This window comes from Dromiciops gliroides, chromosome 4, assembly GCF_019393635.1.
Source record: "Dromiciops gliroides isolate mDroGli1 chromosome 4, mDroGli1.pri, whole genome shotgun sequence".
Classification (NCBI taxonomy): domain Eukaryota; kingdom Metazoa; phylum Chordata; class Mammalia; order Microbiotheria; family Microbiotheriidae; genus Dromiciops; species Dromiciops gliroides.
The window spans coordinates 489231984-489254268 of record NC_057864.1 but is presented as its reverse complement, the minus strand read 5'-3'; the positions used below and the strand labels follow the sequence as shown (position 1 = coordinate 489254268).

General features: G+C 47.3%; 1 protein-coding gene across 1 annotated transcript in view; it reads right to left on the bottom strand.

Annotated features, from left to right (window-relative positions):
* The window catches only part of IQCA1 (IQ motif containing with AAA domain 1), a 220034-nt gene that overhangs the window by 11581 nt on the left and 186168 nt on the right, over nucleotides 1-22285 (bottom strand). The window contains exons 16-17 of the mRNA XM_044005245.1: nucleotides 14116-14202; nucleotides 3799-3976 (exon numbers count right to left, since the gene is read on the bottom strand). Of these exons, the coding sequence (XP_043861180.1) occupies nucleotides 3799-3976; nucleotides 14116-14202 (265 nt within the window). The remainder of the gene's footprint in view (nucleotides 1-3798; nucleotides 3977-14115; nucleotides 14203-22285) is intronic.

The following is a 22285-nucleotide window of genomic DNA, read 5'->3' as shown; positions in this document are numbered from 1 at the left end:
TTGACTTTGTTTTATTATTTCTTTTTTTTTGGTGAGGCAATTGGGGTTAAGTGACTTGCCCAGGGTCACACAGCTAGTAAGTGTTAAGTGTCTGAGGCCGGATTTGAACTCAGGTGCTCCTGACTCCAGGGCCGGTGCTCTAGCCACTGCACCACCTAGCTGCCCCTTATTATTTCTTGAAGTGTCATGGAGTCATTAGCTTCCATTTGTCCAATTTTAATTTTTAAGGAATTATTTTCTTCAGTGAACTTTTGTACCCCTTTTCCCATTTGGCTAATTATACTTTTTAAGGAGTTCTTTTCTTCAGTGATTTTTTTGTGCTTCTTTTACCATTAGGCCAGTTCTGTTTTTTAAGGTGATATTTTTCCTCAGTATTTTTTGTTCCTCTTTTACCAAGCCGTTTTCTTGCATCACTCTCATTTCTTTTTCCAATTTTGCCTCTACCACTCATCTCTTTCCTTAACTCTTCCAGGAATTCTTGCTGTTCTTGGGTCCAATTAGCATTTATCTTTGAGGCTTTGTTTGTAGCTATTTTCACACTGTTGTCATCTTTTACGTTTATGTCTTGGCCACTACAATAACTTCTTAAGGTCAAGTACTTCTTTGTTGTTGTTTTTTACTCATTTCCCCAGCCTATTTCTTCACTTTGAGCTTTATGTTATAGTTGTGTTCATACTGTGTGGGAGAAGAGGCATTGTCTAATTTCAGGCTTTTTTGTGCTGTTTTCAGAGCTAGTTCTGGGGGTCTGCAAGTTTTTGTTGTGTTATACTGGGTGTTATACTGGGAGAAGCATGGTCACTGCTCTTCTGGTCTTTGCTTTGGTCTTTACCCAGGAAAGATCCCTGCTCCTCTGCTGCCAAAAATACTAGTGCTCCTCTTGGCCCTGAGACTCTGACCAGGTCCACTGTTTTCCTGAAGCCACTAGTGCTAGTGCTCCTCTTGACTATGGAATTGTAACCAGGGCCACTTCTCCTTTTTGACCAATTGCAAACATTCCTCTTTCCTGGAACTTCAACCCAGAACTTATAGGCAATAGAGTTGTCAATCAACACCAGTGTCAGAAAAAGTTCCCCTGTAATTTCTTTCTGATGATAATCCAACCCCCTTACTGTCTCTGGGCTGAGAGCTCCTGAAGTTGCTGCTTTTGTTATGGACTTTAAAAGATGGATAGACATTTGATAGGTAGGGAGAGGGAATTCTCAGAAAATGACCTGAGCAAAGACATGAAGGAGTTGGGATGCAATAGTCCAGGGCCAGAGGGATATCCAGCTTGGCTGCAATGAAAAGTGATCAGAGGAGAGTGGAATGAGACAAGTCTGGGAATATATGATTGGTATATCCAGGTCACAGAGGGCCTTGGATGTAAGGCACAAGAGTCCAAACAATAGGGAGCCACTGATGACTTTTGAGCAAAGCAGTGGCTTGGCTAGGTCTATAAGTAATAAAGATTATCCTTTCATCTCTCTCTCTCTCTCTCTCTCTCTCTCTCTCTCTCTCTCTCTCTCTCTCATGTATCTATCTGTATATACCATGGTTCTGAGGTGGGGGAGAGTATGAAAGGGAAAAGACTTTGATGGTGGCAATTGTTATGGTCTGGGAGGTGGTAATGAGCGCTCACTCCAGGGGGTGGTGGTAAGAAGAGGCAGGAGAGGACAATTGAATGAAATACAGAAGTAGAAACAGCTCATAACTAATGGTGTTAGAATTGAGGATGAGGGAAGAGTGAAATTTCTTCCCAAGGTTATCCATGTGGGGAATTGAGCAATTGTTCATTGAAGGAGTTAAGGGACTAGGGCATGTTTAGCTTGGAGAAGGGAAGACTTGGAGCTGGAGTTTGGTGATGGCAATCCTTAAATAGCTGAGGGATTAGCCTTGTTCTGACTGTCAAAACCAGGAGCAAAGGTTTGGGGGAGGAGAGAGCTGGAGAGGGGCAGATTTATAGTCACAGAATCACAGTCATAAATGTCCCTCAGGGGGGTTCTGAGCCAGAATACTCCTTTCAAAATCCCTAACATATGGTGGGTCATCTAGGCATCAACTGAAGACCTCTAAGAAGGAACACCCACCGCCTTATAAGAAGAGTATGGTGGAAGGAAAAGTGTGTTGGGCTTGGCACCAAGAAGACCCAGATACTGATCTTGCTTCCAATCCATAGACTTTACCCGAGGCTCAATTTCCCCATCTATAAAATCGATGTAATAATAGCACCCACTCCCCACGGCTGTTGTGAGGATCAAATGAGACTATGGAGGGTGTTCTTGATTAAACTGTTATATAAATGTATACATCTCTCTCTCTCTCTCTCTCTGGTTTTATATAGAGAGAGCACACATACACATACACACATATGGTTATTTTCACCTTCCCTTTCATGGTACCTCCTTGGACCTCAGTTTCCTTATCTGTAAAATGAGACAGATGGACCAGATGGATTCTGAGGCCCCCTCCAGCTCCAGGTTTATGATCTTATCCAGGTCCTATGACCTTCCCAGACTGTGTCCTTGACTCCCCTTACACTCTCCAGCTCCAGCCAAAGGAGTCTCAGGACATTCAATCTCCCGCCTCTCTCCCCGATGCCTGGAATGCTCACCCTCCTCACCTTTTACTTTTGAAAACCTCTGGGTCCATTCAAGGCTTAGCTCAAGGGCTCACAATGACAATGTCTTTAATATGGATTTGTTTTGTATTGACTAATAATAGCAGCTAGATATAACAATAACAGACATATCTAAATCTATAGCATTTATACAGTGGTTTAAGATTTGTAAAGCACTTTGCATATGTTAACTTCTCTGGTCTTCTCAACCACTCTGAGAAATAGATGCTGTTAAGAAGAAACTGAGGCAGACAGACATTAAATGGCTTGTCCAAGGTCATAGAACTAGTTAGTGTCTAAGGCAGGATTTGAACTCAGATCTTCTGGCCTGGAGGTCCAGTGCTCTATCCACCAAACCACCTAGCAACCTCACCTGTGTACAAGTTTCCCTTGAGTGGAATGTAAGCTCTTTGAAAGTCAGGACTATTGAGTCTCTGTTTTCCCAGCACCTAGAATACAGGAATTTAATAAATGCTTGCTGGTTCAGACTGGGTGAGATATTGTAGAGCCCCAGGAGAATTTATCCTCTTCCCAAATAGGGCTTTTCTTTCCCTTTTGTTTTTATAGCCCGGGCACCACACAGCTCAGACAGGACATCTCACCTGCTGTCTGGTACCCAGAAAGCACTTAATAAATGCTTCTTGCATCGAATTTCTATTTTAAAATATGTGAGAAAAAACAGCTTCTGACTTCTTAAAAGCAGCCAACCAGACATGGGTGAGGCCCAAGCTCAGAGGATGCTCCAGGTTTGAGACAGGACTCTCTTATTTTCCTTTCTGAACTAGCACATTTTGGTGCACTGGGAATCAGACACAGAATCTGTGACAAAGATGCCAAAAGTCTGTAAGGCGAGGGATACACTTCTCCCCTCCTTTAACATCCACAAGGGCTCTTGTTACATGCCTGGCCCCAAAGAACCCTCCCTGTCCAGTTCCATCTTGCCTACACAACGTGAAACACACTCACAGCAGAACAAAGCCATGTTATTGTACTTTCATGGCTCCCTGCATCATGTTTCAGTGAAATCCTCAGGTATGGGGGCTTCCCCAGATCCTGGATTTTTGCTTAAATCATTTCTGATGAAAGCTGGGAGAGGAAAGCAAGGCCTGCCCCATGGCTTGGTGCAGGCACAGTCCTAAGAACACAAGCAGTGGTAGGAACTATGTCATACAGGGCTTGGAAAAGAGATTATGGGGACTTGCCGAATCTGGAGGCATAGTCTGGCCGGGGGATCATGATAATCTTCTGGTAGACTTTGCACAGGGGCTTGATATCAGCCTCAAAGGGGCGCTTGGTGGTGCCCACAATCAGGATCCGATCCTCGGGCTTCATCAGTTTGATGATTTTGGGAAGCTGCTTTTTCAGGCGTCTGGGTTCCATCTGGGGGAGAAAAAGAGGAGAGAAACTGACACACAGAGAGACAAAGACAGAGATAGAGACAAAGAGAGAAACAAAGGCAGAGAGAGGGAGAAACAGAGACAATGAAAGACACAGAGGAAGAGAGAGACAGGAGAAGAGAAACAAAGACAAGGAGAGGGAGAGACAGGGAGAGAGAGATTGAGAGACAGAGACACACACACACACAGAGAGAGAGAGAGAGAGAGAGAGAGAGAGAGAGAGAGAGAGAGAGAGAGAGAGAGATATTAGCTTGGATAAGGGGGAAGGATTAAGGATTAAGGGCAGGGGCAGCTAGGTGGCGCAGTGGATAGAGCACCGGCCCTGGATTCAGGAGTACCTGAGTTCAAATCCGGCCTCAGACACTTAACACACACTTACTAGCTGTGTGACCCTGGGCAAGTCACTTAGCCCCAGTTGCCTCACTTAAAAAAAAAAAAGGATTAAGGGCAGGGCAAATCAATCAATAAGCATTTATCAGACACCTACTATGTACCAGGCATTAAGGCTAGATTCTTAGCTAAACTAACTCAAGCATCAGAAAGTTCTGACTGTTACACACTGAGAAAAGTTTCCTGGTTCTGTGTCCTGCGACAACAATTGGCACATCTGGTCAACTCAGGACTTGCTTCCCAGTAGGGCCTTGTGATTTGGACTGCTGGAGTGTCCTCCATTATTCATTTGTGGAACAGAGGAAGGAAGGAAAGAAGGGAGGGAGGAAGGAAGCACCTGTCCCAGGGGGCCAATCCTCTGGACTAGCCTGGGAACCATCAGCTGCTGTGCTTAGGAAGGAAGCTTGCTGGGCTTCATGGCAAGGCCTGGATGGAACAGACTTTCCCTCCTCTTGGTTTCTTTTGTAAAAGGATCGATTGCTTTAGGAGAGGAACTAAGGGTTTTCATCAGTATCTGGCTCAGCAAAGCTACTGAGGTTTTAGCTCCAACCTCCTCGGTGCCTGGTCATGGAAGGAGATGGAACATATCGATGAAAAGCAGTTCTTCCATCATTAGATGCCTATTGTTTCCGTATGAGTTCACCACGAATGGTAGGGAGCAAATGGGAGCCAGTTGGGCCCTGGGTTCTCTACAGGACCAGAAGCCCCCAGATTAGAGGTGGAAGGGAGTGGGGAAGTCATCGAGTCCAGCCCTCTCATCTTACAGAAACTGAGGCCCACAGAGGTCAAGCGTCTTATCCAGTGTCACAAGGTACATCACTGATCATTGATCTAGAATGAAGAAGGACTTCAGGGGCCAACTATTCCAAACCCTTACCACCCCCACCCCCACCCCCGCATTTTACAGATGAAGGAACTGAGGTCCAGGGAAATGACTATCCAAAGGTCACAGATATCAAGTGTCAGGGGCGGAATTTGAACCCCGGTCCTTTGACTTCAAAGCTGGCAGTGTGCTTCTATGAGGTGACGTTGCGATTAAGGGTCCCAGTCCAGCTCTAGCCTCCCACTGGACTCTAGCTACCTCTTCCTTCTATTGATTCCCAGGTGGCATACAAGGCTTACAGCTGTTGGGGGCTGTGAAAGGGGATAGCCTTGAAGGTAGAGATCAAAGACCCAATGACCTCTCTGTCTGCAATGTCTTTTTTTCAGCTGGGGCTCCAACAGCTTTCACACTTAAGGACCAGACAAGTCCCTCTTCCCATCCCCTGTGAGAATCATGGTTTGCTACAATCAGTCATCAATGTTTATTAAGCCCCTACTGTATGCCAGCACTGTGAATACAAAAACCTAAAATACAGCTATGCCTGCTTTCTCTATGTCCCCTGGTCTCCAAGCACTTTGTTGTTATTCAGTTGTTTTCAGTTGTATCTGACTCTGTGACCCCATTTGGGTTTCTCTCAGCAAAGATACTGGAGGGGTTGGCCATTTCCTTCTCCAACTCATTTTACAGATGAGGAAACTGAGGCCACCAGGGTGTAGTGACTTGCCCAAGATCACACAGCTAGTAAGTGTTTCAGGCTGAATTTGAACCCAGGATGATGCGTCTTCCTATCAACTATCAACTTATTAGTCTCAGGTCAAAAGAAAAGGCGCATGTGTATTTTGAAGGGGCGAAGTGGGATTGGAGCCTATCACTGGTTTCAGAATCTGCATTTAAGGAAGAGAAAACCTCAAACCTGGCATCCTTGAGTGGCTTTGGCTGTGCCATGGGGCACTGTCAGCTGACAATTAGCCTAGAAGTGGTGGTGGGTTCTTGGAGTTGGTATCCACAAGCAGCTAAAAACAACAAACAGCTGCTCTGGCTCTTGGGCAGCCTGTGGATGTTTGAAGTCCACACGGTAACAATAGATGTGAAACTTCTAAAAAGGGGATTTTCTTTTGGTTCCTAGAACTTTGTTCTGCAATCTGGAATAAGAATAAATGACAGAGAAGGCAGGCATGGGGAAAGCCAGGGATGAGAAGAGGGACAGATGGGAGTCAAGTGATAGGCTGGCTCATCCGCACTGAGGCCTTTAAACAGAGGCTAGATGACCAGTTGTTGGCTATGTTGTAGCAGGTGTTCCATCTTGAGCATGGGTAGCACTTGGTGGCTGCCAGAGTCCTTCCTAAGGCCGCCTTCAGAGCAAGCTACATCCAGAGCAATGGTCCAGTAACCAAGGGGTGTGGCTGGCGATCCCTCGTGGGTGTGTGAGAGGATATTCACTGCCCTCCCTGCTGACATCATGACATTTGGGATCCTTGGATCCAGTCATGTGTTATTCAAGGTGACCCTGTCAAGAGGTTGGGTGCATCTCAGGAGGACTTCGAGGCCAAAAGCCATGAAATCCCACTCTAAGTGGGCACCCAACTTTCCTCATGAGACTAAGGCTTAGTGATGAGTCAGGAGGTGGTTGCTGGGATCTGGCTCGGCTAGAAGACAGATCGCCATGAGGTCAAAATTGTCACTTCTGCCATTGGGGTCTGGACCCTAATCTTTGAGGATGCCCTCACCCAGGGTGCTCATGACCTACAGTCTCACTGATATGTGTGGTGCTTTCTACCCCAGGGAGCTCAAGACTGGCCCCTAAGGGCACCCAGCAGTTCTGAGGTTCTGATTCTTTCTCTTGAAATAGAATGTTAGGGTTTGTGTCTGGACTCTCTTCCTATATCCCCAGCAACTATCATTGTAACTTGTCCATTTTTGGGGGGGTGGGACCAGACATGTGATCTCATCAGCAGAGGGAGCACCTGATGAGTAAATGCCCTCTCCCAATGCAGACAGACACCTTTTCTGGAGACCGGCCTTCCAGAGTTGTCTGGAGAAATAAGGGGGGAAATTGGCTTGTCCAGAGTCACATGGTTATTAGTATGTGTCAAATCTGGGGCTTGAACCCAGTTTTTCTTGATTCCCTCTCCTCTATGTCACACTACTCTGCACATAGTAGGCACTTAATACACATGTTGAGTTGAAGCAAAGGGAGGCAAAGAGAAATAGGAGAATAATGGAGAAAGGGAAGAAAGAGTAAATGGATAAAGTAATAAAACTTTCTTTTTTGCCACGTCCCCAGCATATGTGTTGGGAGTTCTCGTTCAACATCTCTGTGGCTCCTGGAATTAACCAGAGACAGCTGCCCTACCCTCAGGGGGTTTACATTATGGTAGAATTCCTCATTTCTAAAATGAGGGGAACAGACTAGAGGACAGCTAAGGTGCCTTCTAGGTTTAAGATCATATAAGTGATACACATCTAATCAAACAAAATTGCTTGGAAGGTGGGTGGGGAGTGAAAGAATTTGGAACTCAAAATTGAAAAAAAGAATGTTAACATTTTTGTTTATATGTAATTGAAAAACAAAATAGAAATTAAATGAAAAAATACACAAGTGATGAATGACTAAAATCCTTTCTCTGCTACTTACTACCTGTGTGTCCTAGGACAAATTACTGAACCTCTCTGGGCTTCAGTGGTGTCCAAGGTCCCATCCAGTTTTAGGTCTATGATCTTATGCCCGTGGGTAGATTATTTCACCTTCATGGGCCTGCCACAAGGGGGCGGTGTGTGTGTAGGCCTAGAAGGTCTCCACTTCTATGGTCTATGATTCATTGGTAGCCCCATAAACACACATCCTTGGTTCCTAAGGGAGACACTGCAACCAGCCCTTGTTGGCCTGACAACACCAAGAACAAACGAAACCCTCAGGTCTTCCTCTGGGTCACAGAGGCTGAGGAGTGCAGGGAGTAGGGGCCAACCCACTCTTCTCTCTCCCAAGGGATTCCTTTTCAGGGCTTGCCTGGAGGTTTCTACCATGAAGCTGACATCAGCCCTGATGCTCAGCTCCCTCCCAGCCGACCAGCTCCAAAGGGCCTGAGCAGGTGTCTTTGGCCAGTTCAAATGTACTTCCTGGGTCATGTCACCCCATTTCATCCAGTGGCTGGCAAGGACGCTTTACACCCAGTCTAAAGCCTTTGGTTGATTGAGAGGTGTTCCTCCCTGGTAAAGGTATCTTGGTAGTTACTTTAAGTGGGGTGGGGTAATTGTGCAGTTGGTTTTCTCCATTGATTCCCACCTTCACCTTTAAAAAAGAGTTTTCCATTAGCTCAGCTTGTGAAGTGCTGAGCCCCATAGCCTTGAGGAGGTGCCTTGTAGGCACAATGTATGACATTTGTCTTCATTGATCTCTTTCAGGGAAAGCTCATTTCTCAGATTCTAGACAGGTGAAAACAGTCCCTGCCCTTAAGGAGATCACACCCTAAAGAGGGAGACAACATGTGAATGGGTACATACAAGATGTAGCCGGTGAACATGGAAGGTTCTCTCAGCAGGGAGCCATTAACAGCTGCACCAGATAAAAAGAGGCTGGGGAGGGGGAGGAAAGGCCTCCTGCGGAAGTCGGCATTTGAATTGAGTCTGAAGGAAGCCTAGGAAGGTAACAGATGGAGGTGGGGAGAGCATCCGAGGCATGGGGAACAGCCCGTGAGCTGGGAGGTGGTGTAGTGTGTGTGAGGACCAGCAAGTAGCCTGGTATAATAGGAAGGGGCCGGGCTCTGAAGGCTTGTGACTGCCACACAGATCCAGGAGGCAAGAGGGAGAGATGTGGGGCTTACTGAATTGGGAGGCAACAGAGTCAGACAATGTTTTAGCCAAATGGCTTTGGCAGGGGGCAGCCAGGTGGTGCAGTGGATAAAGCACAGGTCCTGGATTCAGGAGGACCTGAGTTCAAATCCGACCTCAGAAACTTGACACTTACTGGCTGTGTGACCCTGGGCAAGGTACTTAACCCTCATTGCCCCACCCAAAAAAGAAAGAAAGAAAGAAAGAAAGAAAGAAAGAAAGAAAGAAAGAAAGAAAGAAAGAAAGAAAGAAAGAAAGAAAGAAGATGGATTTGGCAGATGAGTAGAGAGGATGGATGGGGAAGGGAGAGACCAATCAGAAAGCTACTGCAATGGTCCAGGCAAGAGCCAACAAGGCCCTAAAGTGGGGCAGTGGCTGTGGGAATGGAGAGAAGGAGATGAATACCAGAGATACTGTCAAGGTTCTTTGGTTATTAAGATTCCATGTTTTGGCATTTACTGATTAATAACCCTTAAAAACCTTCATTTCTGACTGATTTTGTCTGATGGCCCTCTATTATGAGTACTTCTACTACAGTTTAGAGGCATATCAATTGGAAGCTTTGTCCACTTCATAGAATGAGAACCCAGAGCCCAGGCTCTGGAATGACAAAATCAGTCCCAGACTCCTTTACGGTGCATGGGTCACTTAAGCAGGAATCAAGGGCCACCCAGAACAAAGCACTGATCCTTAATTCTAGGTGGAGAAATTGAACCCACCCCCACCCCCAGAAGCTAATGACTTGTTGGTGACCTAGTGGTGAAGACGGGCTTTAGTCTCCTCCCAGCATAACAACTGGGCTTCCACTGCAGCCACAGCAGGGCTCGGGAAGGTGAGAGTGACTCATTTACCAAGATGCTCTAATGTAATTTCTGCTATTCTTCAGTAGAGAGAAATGAGTACCCCCACAGAGCAATCATTGGTTACCTTTTCAGCAGATCTCTTGGATTACATTATAATGTAATTGGCTCATTCATTTTTATTCGAATAAATTAAATAACGCAAACAACACTAATTTTATACTTGGAAAGCACTTGGTAGATAGGATTTGAGGTGGCACCTGACCCAATATCAGCAAAGAAGTGATAGCTTATCCACCCAGTCTTTCTCTTAAAGAGACAGCGAAACTAGAAAGGGATGCAACTTACTTTGCTGCTCTGTGTTAATATTAATTTGGGGGCAGCTAGGTGGCGCAGTGGGTAGAGCACCAGTCCTGGATTCAGGAGGACCTGAGTTCAAATCCAACCTCAAACACTTGACACTTACTAGCTGTGTGACCCTGGGCAAGTCACTTAACCCCAATTGCCCCACAAAGAAAACAAAAAAAAAAAGAATACCATATAATATTAATTTGGACAACTCCAAAGTTGTGAATAAACCAAGGTCTGAATGTTTTCTTAATGCAAAAGAAAGTACTTCTTACTACACTCATCTCTGATGTTTGAGAGGCTGACATGCTGGGACAGTGTAGATAGGAGACCCTTGCTCCTATTACTGGCTCTGGTTTTGATTAGCTGGGTGATGATGGTAGAGTTGATTTCTCTCCCTCTGAGTCTTGCATCCCTCATCTGTAAAATGAGGGGGTTTTCCGCCAAGGTGCCTTCTAGCCAGAATAGTTTTAATTCTATGATGTGAATCCCACTTCTTTCACTGGAGGTGAAAGCTGGAGCTGAGAGATACCTTAATGGTCTAACCCTCTGGTTTTATAAATGAGGAAACCAAGGCTCAGAGAGGCTTGCCAACGGTCACACTAGTGGTAAATGGGAGATCTGAGATTCTCACTTAGATCTGGTGATTCCAAGTTCAGTGTTTTACCCACTGCATCACAGATCAGTTACTGTGGGACAATTTATCTCCATTCTGTCTCTAGTGCCATGGAGTGAGTTCTCCTGCAAAAAGGACTTGAGTTCTTCGGACCCTAATTTTTCTTCTTTTTTCAAATGAACATTTTAATGTAAAGTTTTGAGTTACAAATTCTACCCCTCCTCTCCTCTGACCCAAATTCTTCTAAGGGATAGGATTCTGCCTAGTTTTTGCATAGCTCCAGAACTTCAGGAAGCTTGAAGTCCTGGGACATAGATTTCAAACTGGAAAGGTAGTCTGGTCCAAACCCTTCATTTTATGGATGAGGAAGATGAGGAAATGAAGTGTCTCACCCAAGGTCACGAGGAGTTTTGGGGATTTGAATCCATGATTTCAAATCTTCCATCCTTTCTACTGTTCTATGCTCAGCCTATAAAGACAACAACCTCAATGCTGTAGGGACCTCTGACTAACAAGATCACAGACCCCAGAGACATGTGGATGGTGACTGCAATACAAAATCACATAAGGACTTTAAGGATAGGTTGGCTGCTAGGCAGAACTCCCTTCCCTCACCCCCTGCCGCACTCTGTTTCTGTCTGGTAGACTTTTAAAAATCTTTAGGCTCTTATATGAAGTTCTTTAGGTTGCTAACGTTACTACTGGTTAAGTGTCCAGAGTCAAAGTCTTTATCATGGAGTGTGTGTGTGTGTGTGTGTGTGTGTGTGTGTGTGTGTGTGTGTGAATGCTATTAGCAGGGTAATGGGAAATGAAAGCTGGGTTCATTCTGTAGTCCTCCTGTACTTGGGCTATCCCCAATCTAATATTTTTATGTGGACACAGGCACGTTGGTGCACTTGGTTGGTATCCCCTTCCTCCTCCTTATCACTACTTCTGGGCACCTTCTCAAGCCATTGCTCCAGAGTTGGCCCAGCCATGTGAGGATGGCCTATTGCTAATGAGGGCAAGCCTTCAGCAATTCCAATTTGCTTTAGTGCCATTAACTCCCTCGGATGATGATGATGATGGCCAATGCAGCTGTCCTCTTGCTGCATGGCACACAGAGACTGAGATGCCAGGATGGCTTTTGGTAGATGAAGTCACAGAGTGTAATGGGGTGGAAAATGTAGGCACAGATTGGCTTGCAGAATCTGGCACATGAAAGCCACTGACCAGCTCCCAGAAGGGGAGATTGGAGTGACAGCACAGCTCCAAGAATGAGGAGGGTACTGAGCTCCCAAATCTCAGAGCAGGGAGGGACCCTGGGGGCTTCAAGTCCAACCTATGCCCCACAAGGGATCCCTTCCACAATATCCCCAACAGTGCCCAGCCAGTCTCCCCCAGAAAACCTCCACTGAAGGCAAACTCAGCCTTTCCTGACTGCTCCCGGTTCCTCTTTGGGACAGGTCACTTTTAGCTAGATCTTCCTGACATACAGACCAAATTAGCTCCTTTTCTACTTCTCAATTCCCATGATAAGAGTTAGCAATTATATATCCCTTGGAGTTTTACTAAGCACTTTACACATAACATCTCATTTGATACTCACAACAACTCTGGTAGGTAGGTCCTATTATTATCCTCATTTTACAGATGAGGAAACTGAGGCAGATAAATAAAGAGACTTGCCCAGTATTGCACAGTTAAGTGTCTGAGGCTTAATTTGAACCCAAACCTTTCTGACTCCAAGTCCAGAGCTCTATTCACCACATCATCACTGTTCATAGTTTTACCTTTTGGGGCCAAGAGAAACATGTTAAATCCCTCCTCAACAGCACATTCCTTTAAATATTTTGAATTCTCTTCTCATGGGACCACGGCTCTAGAGTCGAAAGGCACCTGGGGGGTCACCTGGTCATTTTTAAGGGTGAGCAAAGTGAGGTCCAGAGCTGTTAATGATGAATAAAAGAGCTAACATTGAAACTCAGGTCCTCTCACACTAGATTCATGCCTGGTATTTGAGGATAGCAGCAACCCTTTCTTTATTGAAACATTAAAACCTTTCCTGGATGCATAAGCGTAAAATGGTCCAAATCTGCCATCAGATTTCCCTAGAGTGCTCCAGTCTTGCTCCTCAGCACCTAGGACAGCGCCTGGTGAGCAGGAGGCACAATGCTTGTTGATTGATTAATTGCTCCCCATCATTGTTGCTCTGGGCATGTCAGAAACATGGGAATGTGTGCCTTTTAGCAGAGCACTCAGCCACGAGAGGGAGCCAATTGCCGTTCCCGTGTCAAGTAATAAACGAGGCTTCTAAACAGTTTCTGAAATGATAGGGCAATCAGGGATCATTTAGGAGAAGAAAGGATGGTGCTTCCACTCTTTATCCAAATCATCCCTACCTTCTCAAAGTGATGTATAAAACATAAGAGCTCATGATGATTAAAACCCTTATGAATTTAATCAGAAATTCCCAGCTAACCACTATTTGCTGTGGTGTAAATTGATGCTGAATAACAATCATGGGGAGCTGCCTTTAAAAAAAAACCAACACCTTGTGGGAAACGTACTGGTGATTGGCAGGGGGAAGTTACAGGGACCATGGGGGGCTGTGAGAGGATAGAAAAGGAGGAAGGAAGCCATTGAAGTGGGGCTCCCTGGAGGTGCCCCCGCAGACAGGGCATCCCCCAGGGGAATGGAGGGTCTTTGTTCCCAGGGCCAGGTATCGCAGTGTTTATCATTGCTAACAAAATGAAGCCCTCATCCTGACAAACGCTGACCTGCTGAAATTTTCCTCGAGTCCATCAGAGTGCTCACCCTTTGGCTTCTACCAGCTCCTGCCTTTGCCCCTGTGCTTCATTTCCCCCTTGGGTTATTGCTGAGTACTTGGGTCCTTTAGATTACACGGTCATGGGTTTGGGGCTAGAAGGGATCTTAGTGGTCATCGAATGAGCAAAACTCAACGGGAGATATAAATGCTAGCTATCATCAGCTCCACTCCAAGCCTTTGTCTGGTAGAGGAGGAAGCAGAGGCCAGAGAGGAGAGACTCACCAAAGCTCACACAGTGACAGAAGCTCCAACCCAGGTGTTCTGAGTCTAAATGCAGGATCCCTTCCACTGTATCAAGTTCTGGCTGCTCTCCCATGACCCTAGTTTCCTGTGACTTATCTCAAACCCAGCAAGGCTTCCTCAGGAGATGCTGCCACCCCCAGATTCCAGCCCTACCCCAGACCCCAGCAGAAAAGGAAACCACAGGGGCAGACAGTACTTGAGCAGGTCTCATTTGGGGTTGGGGAAAGATCTGAGATGGAGAAAGTAACCAGGAGCAGGCCATCACCTCCTTTTCAGTCTTGGGGATTTTTTTGTAGAAGGTTTTTTCAGTTTCTCCAATCCAGACCACCGATGGTTGTAATAGACGAGCCACCTAAACAGAGGAAAGCAAGACATTTATTGGGAGCACATGTTTCTTTCCTCCTCTTGGATGCACATTTGCTACTAAGTGAAGAAGGGAACTTATGAGCACCCTGTTTTGTGTTCAAAAGCTCCAGTGATTAGAATAGGACCTGACACACAGTGAGCACCTGATAAATTCTCATTGACTCACTCGTTTAGAAGAATGTCATGGGATCACAGACCTTAACCTGGAAGGGAGGGACCTTTGAGGGCATCCATTCAAACCCGCTGATTTTACAGAGGAAGAGACTGAGGTTCAGGGAGGTTTCATGATTCAGGCTCCAGAATTAGCATCTACATAAATTCTTTCATTTTCTAGAGAATGGAGGCTCAGGGAGAATCAGACTTCTGATCACAGGCACCAACTCTAGAGATGCAGAGTTGATAGGGTTCTTAGAAGTCATCTTAGCTCAAACCCCAAAAGGTGTAGAGGACAGAGTGCCAGGCTTGCAGTAAGGAAGAACTGGGTTCAAATCTTTTCCTCAGACATGGTAACTTGACTGCCCATTCTGGGCCTCAGTCTCCTCAGCTGCAAAAAGTTTGGACTCCATGACCTCTGAGGTCCCTTCCAGCTCTTAATCTGTCACCCTATGATCCCACAGAGAAGTTAGATGACTTGCTTAAGGTCACACAGTCAGTGAGTGGAACAGCTGGGATTAAACTTTGCCCTCAAACACAGTACTTTCACCACTGGACCCCACGGCCTTCTATAAACAGCCTCCACACTCAGAGACCACCCGATCCTGACATGGCATTCGTTCACAGTCCTGTCCAGAACCTCGATGGGCCATTGTAGATGTGGAGGGCAGCGATGCCACCCAAGGCTTTCCCTCACACCTCTACACTTTCTCTCATGCAGATATCATTAAAGGCTTAGAAATCCTTCGGAGGAGTCCTCCCCTGCTTATCTGGAGCCCCAACTTTCTAGCCCCCTGGGAGGGGCGTTTCCAGCTGGAGATGAATGGGACATTAAGGCTTCCCCCCATGTTAGTTACATTCACCTCCCAGTTCTCAAGTTTATTCATGTTTGTTCACCCACAGAAACGCTGCCTTCTTCAGCATAAAGAGATCCAGGCTTTTCTTTGCTGTCTCGAACCCTGCTGGAGAGACTGTGCGGGCGCCTCCGGACATGGATGAGGCTTAAGGGTGGTACTTGGCTAAATGTCGCTTGGTGATTTATAGCTCTGGTAAAAATAATGACCACGCACGGGAGATTCTCTTCAAAGCCCTGGGAGACACAGATTTCTCTCTTTTTTTCAGCAACTTGGGGCTTTGTGTGAAACTGTGGCAAAGACGCCATCTCGGCTGCAGTTTCCCTCATTAGACATAGTCAAGTGGAGGGGGAGCTGTGATACTGTGTTTTTTAAACCAACAGAAGGCCTAAGCTGAGATGCCAGTGGGCAGTGCCACACAGGAGGTGATGGGCAGAGCCCCTGGGCGTGGGCTGAGGTTGGCTGTTTCCCCTACTTTGTTGTATATGTGGGAGATAAGCAGGGCTGAGAAAAGAATGGGAGATGGGAACAGTGGCCGTTAACGTGGTGTGGGCTGGACAGGTGGGGTGTGGGAACTTATCCCGCTCACCCCACCTGTGAGGGTCTGGAGAGAGAGCCATCAATGCCAATGGATATTGAGCAACTTTCATGCCCTCCCTATTCCATCTCACTTAAGTGATGGGGTGGCCTGCCCGGAGGAGATAGAGCTGGGTGGGGAGGGGTAGAGGAGACCTCACTCAGTTCCCGGACATGCTCCATTTGTGTCTGCCTGCTTCCTGGATTATGTTTCTTTATTTTGGCTGACGCTAGGAACCCATTTTTGGCATGACGGTCAGCCCTGGGACTGAGCAGGGACCCGAGTTTAGTTCATTGTATTAGAAAAAAAGCCACCGAACCCAATCCAAGTGGCAACAAGTTTAAGCTGCACGCAAGATGCTTTTGCTAAGCCCACCTAGACATGAGGTCATGGGGTTTAGAGATAATCTGGTCCAACACCTTCATTCTGAGGGTGGAGGGCTGGGGAGGGATTTGCCTAACATTAAACAGCTTGTAAAGAGCAGAGCTGGGGCTGCAGCCAGGTCCTCTGACTCAAAATGCAAACCTTTTCCCACTCTTCATAGAGAAAAGTTTTTTTTGATTGTAGTGGGGGGATGGGGGAGGCGGTAAGGGGGCTTTTGCCTGAATATTTAACTCCTAGAGGACAGATGAGTGCTTTTGTACAATCCTGGGTTATCTGAGGATTAGGACTCAGGAACAAGACCCGGGATCTTAGATTTGAGGCTGGAAGGGACATCAGAGGCCATTTCACCCGTCTCATTTTACAGATGAGGAAGGTGCCCAGGGAGGATCAGTGACTTGGCAATAGGCACACAGTGACAGCTTATATCTGAACCCAGGTCTTCTGACTTGAGAGGCAAGGCTCATCCCAGTACAAGGAGATCTTTGACAAATCACTTTGGTCCCCATTTTCTTGAATTTAAAATAAAGGCATAATGAAATACAAGTCGGATGTTTATAGATTTGAATGATGGTCGTCACTAGTTACAACTGGGAGAATGTGTCCTCAGAGGGGAGAGGCAGCTGGTTCTGTCTTAGAAGGACATCTGGAAGAATGTTTTGGAGCTAAGGTCGAATTAAGTTAATTTAATGAATATTTGACCGTTTGATTTTGGAATTGGGGAGATCTTTTACTCCCTTGTTGGAAACCAAGGGCCCGGCAGGGGAAACAATTTACATCCCAGCATCACGGATTCAGCTCAAGGTCACCTAATCCACCTGCCCCATTTTACAGATGGGGCCAGGGACATCACATCAGAACTGGCCTTTGACAACAGGTTCATTATACTCTGCCTCCTCCTGTATCTGCTCCTTGTAACCTGTCTTCCTGTGTCCCACAGCCTCTCTGGGCTTCTTTTTTTCAGCTATTAAATGAAGGGGCCCACCCTTTAATGCCTCAAGTTCTCTTTGCCCCTGTGCCTCCCACCCATATGGTGGGCTCCGATAGTCCATATCTTCCCCCTGTCTTCTCTCAGTCCAGGCCTGGATCTTCTCTTTCTTTCCCTAGGACTGATCTGGCCAGGAGCTCAGGGCATTATTTTCTTCGTGATTCACCTTCTTTTTTGACTCTTTCAGAGTTTCCGAGGATGGCCCAGAAATGGGGGGGGGGGGAGCTCTTACTTAGGCTGAGCTCCAGAGCCTGCTTCATGAACTCTCACGGCATTTGCATGTGTGTGTGTGTGTGTGTGTGTGTGTGTGTGTGTGTGTGTGTGTGTGTGTGAAAATCCAAGTGGCTTGTTGCTTGCCCATTGTATGTTGATGCTGAAGTAGTTCCGGTTCCTCTGGTTATTTTGGGGATGAATTCTCATTTCCCTTCTTTGCAGGGTCCTGGGAAAGACTCTCTTGATAGGACAGTTCCCTCCCTGGTCCCAGCCTCTGAGACAGGCTGAACAAGTCGAGGGCCACTTGCTGGTGGTGACTGACCCCCACAGGACTTGGATGGGAAAAGGCCCAGGCATGAACCCTCCTCAGCCATCCCCTGGGCGGAAGGGCTTTGTTTCCTGAAGGAACTTTGTTTGTTTGGTTTGTGAGAGGCCCCCCCACCCCCTATGCCGGGGACACAGAGGCTGAGGGCTCTGTAAAGTGCTCCTAGCAAACATCTCTGAGATGACATCTAATAGGAAAGGAGATAGCTCCAGGATCTGGGGGCCTCTTGGGGCCCTTCCTGACCTTTTCTATCAGCTTCTTTATGTCTTTGATCCCTGCTGGAGGAGTCCAAAGGCAAGCCACCTCTCAATAGACAGAAGCAAGGGGTCACTTACATGCGCTCCTTTCCAAGCCAGGACCCATGAAGGACCATCCTTCATGGCCAAAGTTCCTGGAGGAACAAGGAATCACGGACAGACCATGCAATCTGGAGTCATGGGGTCACAGGACCATAGATTTAGCACCAGAAGGGATCTTAGGGGCCAGCAACTCAGACCCTCTCACTTTGCAGATAAGGAAACAGGCCAAGAGAGGGGGAAGTGTTTGCTGAGGGTCACAGGGTTCCTAAGGTATGATAGGAGAATTCAAATAATGTGGGATCTGAATACAAATCTTCTTGACTTCTCATAGGGGACCAGAGCACCTGGATTTGAATCCTGGCTCTGCCACTTACTACCCAAGTGTACAGGAGTCTCTGTACTTCCCTGGGCCTCAGTTTCTTCTTTGGTCAAATGAAGGTTGGACTAGGTAACCTCCAATGCTCCTTCCGGCTCTAAATTTATAACCCTCTTAAAAGGGGCCTTTTCAGTTGTCCTGCTGTTGAAAAAATTGGCAACAGCTTCTTTCTCCAAAGGGGGAAGGAAATTCATTGTAAAAACAACTGAATCTGGGATCTCCATTTGCTTTCCTTTCATTCAAAGGTTGGATGGATACCAAAGTCATACATTAACTACCAACTGCACAAAACAGACCCTTTTTGAGTCCGGATTCTCTCTTTTCTACAAGACTAGCTGTCCCACAGTAACTTTAATGAAAGCCGGATGTGTTTAGTATCAGCTGGGTATGGGAGCCGGCTATAACTTAGAATTCTGTGCCCCTTTCTCCCATCCATCGCCAAGTAAGATGAGACCGGCAGCAGATTTGGGTGGCTGTGGGGGAGAAAGCAAGGCTCAGTGAAGTGTTGCTGTTCTTGTGTCCTGCAATTGATTATTTGAACCCAAGTCTAAGCCATATGTGTGTGTGTGTATGTATAGGTATGTGTATAGCTGTGTATCTCTATATTATCTCAACATTCTTGAGTTCTGCTCTCCAGACCAGATCCAATTAGTTCTCAAGAGCGGTCACATCCATTGCCACAATGTTCAACCTGCTCCTGCTCTTTAAACACAGGGCCACCAGCCTGGTTCAGTCCCTCATTGCCTCTTGCCTGGACTCCTGAGCTGGGCTCCTGATTGTTCTCCTGGGCTCCAGGCTCTGACCTCTCCAATGCTGCTAGATCGTAGATTGGATCTGTTGGTGTCCCTTCAATGATTTTCTAATGACTCTAGGATGTCTGGGGCAAGGACTTCTGGTGAACCAGGCTACGCAAGTGGGCTCTGTATTGGAGACACCGACATCTGCTGTTCATGGGCTCTTGGGCCCCTGTGCTTGTTGGACCACCTCATAGCATGTCATCTCCTCCTATGCCTCACATAGGCTCCCTCTTGCTCCTCCCACTCCCCAGTCCGTCTTTTGTTTTCACTTTCTCTCTGGGCTTCTCTCTCATTCCAACCTGTGACTGGTGCAGTGGTATCTTCTTCTTTCTCTTACCGCCTTGTATAGACTTTCACTTGTGCTGTTACTTATTTATCCCGTGCCTGCTCATGTGTCTCCTCCTATAAAACGAGCCCCTGGCTTTCAGAAAGTGGATGGTTTCATTTTTGTCAGTGAATGATTGACCAGAGGGCTGCCCCGGGGCTCGGAAGGCTACTTGATGTGCCCAGGTCATGTAGCAGAGAAAGGATGGCAAGCCAGGCTCTCTCCACAGTCTCATGGCGTTGTTCATTCTAATGCACACTATATTTATCTTTTATATGGGTGACTCTCCTAGTGGGCTGTAAGATTCTAAGTACTTCCCCTCCCTGATACAGAAAGAACAAAAGGAAATAAGGAAGGAAGGAAGGAAGGAAGGAAGGAAGGAAGGAAGGAAGGAAGAAAAAATAAAGAGAAGAAAGAGCAAAATGAGAGGGGGAAGGAGGGAGGGAGGACATTCTTCCAGGGCAGGCAGGGACCATGTCTTAATTATCTCTGCATCCCCTGTGCCCAATGCGGTACAGTTACAGACTCTGCCAATCATTGGACTTTAATGACTATTTTTTGACAGAATGGTAAGCCGCAGTCTGTGCCCTGTCCTGCCCTTGGGTTCAGCACACCAATCAGCAGGCACCTGCAAGAATTAAGGCACACCCCTGGGTCCGTGTTTTTTCTACACGTTGAGCATGAGGCGCCTGAATGAGGCCTTTTGCTTAGGCATCATTGATTTCTAGAGAATCTGAGAAGTGGCCTGGCTCAGAGTCCTATTAGATGCCATCTCAGGGATGTTTGCTAGGAGCACTTTTCTGCTTTTCTGCTTCTCTCAGTTAGACCTAGAGAGTGGCTTGCCCACCCAGTCTAAGGCTGCCCCTCCGCTGCCTTCCACCCCAGCCTGCCCTCCCCACGGGGACTCATCTCCATTGTTCTCAGAGCACCAGCAGGCGGCTTGAGGCTCAAAAGCCCTCCGTGTGAATCATCTGTGGGCAGTTGGCTCCATCGGCCGGCAGAGGGCTCTTTCGTTCTGCGAATCAGGCGCTCGGCTGGCGAGGATGCAGGGTGTCCTGCTCCGGGGGGAGGGCTGAGCGAGGGGCCCCACCACGAGGCTGGCTCTTAAAGACTGGCAGGTCATGGGGCAGGCTCCTGGTGCCCACCATCTGCCCTCCAGGGAAGCCTGGGGATGGGGGGGGCTGCCTGCCCAGTCTTAACTGGATCAGGGCGGATTTCTGAGGCTTTAATGGTCCCACAATGAAACTCGGTCTGTTTGTTTGGGGCCGTTACTGGGCAACAATCCGTGGGAGGCAGAGCTCGGCCCAGGGAGCCTTCTCTCCCACAGCCCTCCCCTGGCTGGCAAAGGGCACCGGCACTTCCAGGAGTTAGCGACTCTGGCTCTGACGATGCCTAACTGTCCTTCTAGGAGAAGGGATGGCAATTGGAGACATGGGTCCCCTTGCAGGCAGGACGCTCTGCTGACCAACCCATGGCGGGGGAGGGTCGCCAGCCTGGGGTCTCTGGGATTGGACAGAAGACTCGATGATCCCAGACTTCTTTATCCCCTTCCTGTCGCTTTAGAACTAAAAGGGACCTTGGAGGTCATGTGGCCTAGCCTCACCGGCCATTCTGTCGCTGTTAATTGTACGGATGACATCGATTTACTGATCTGAGAACATATTTTATCCCTTTTCCCTGCCTAGAGTGGCTGCCCCTGGAGGGCAAAGGTTATCTTGCTTTCGTCTATATAAGTCCAGAGATGAGAAGAAGGCCTGGCACACACTAAATAAAGCCCCACTTTTCAGGTTAGGAAACTGAGGTCTAGAACGCTTCTCCCTCCATCCCTGCCTCTCTATCCTTCCTCCGTCAGCTCAACACGTCTCCCAGCATTTTCCTGATCCCTCGTGGCCAGTGCCCGGCAGCACACCCACCCCCCTTCTCACTTTGTATCTATCCACATTTCTTATCTCCCTGCACGTGCAGGAGATGCCTCCCTCGAATGCCAGCCCCTGGAGCCTCACCCCTCTGGAGAAGAATCTGCTTCTCTGTTGGGCTTTGGTCTGTCTAAGGCAACTAGGTGGCAAATAGTGACAGCTAGCATTTCTCATAGCACTGTCCACATGTTATCTCATTTGATTTGAAGTGGGTCCTATTGATATACCCAGAGAAGTCAGACAATATGCCCAGGGTCACACAGTGAAGTCTCTAGAGCAGGATTTGAATTCAGCTCTTCCTAACTCCAAGCCTGCACTGTATCCACCTCGCTACCTCCCATTCTGGATGGAAGACTTAGGGAGATGAGTTCTAATTCTTCCTCAGGTACTGACTGTGAACCTGGCTGAGTCAATCCTCTTTCTCAGCCTTGGTTTCCCCATCTGTGAAATGGGGATAACGATAGCACCCAGCTCATCGAGCTGTCGTGAGGATGCGATGAGATAGTGCGGTGTGTAAAGTGCTTTGCAAACCTTAAGGTGCCATCTCAATGGGAACTCTTAGAATCTCAAGTTATAGTCTGGGGGCGACAATGCCCCCAGTTCTACTGGAGTCATTCCAGAGTCTCATTCCAGTCTAACTCCTGAACGCATTATCCTCTTGGGGGGGACCACCTGACCTGGCTCTACTCCCTGGGCTCCTTGTCTTCCATGGACTTGACCACACCCTCTCTTTTAATAATGTTGTCTCCCCCAGTTAGGACGGGAGCTCCTGGAGAACAAGGGATGCCTGAATGTTCTATTGGCGTCCCTGGCAGTTAGCCCGGTGCTGGTACATAGTCAATTCTTTCAGAAATCCCAGGCCATT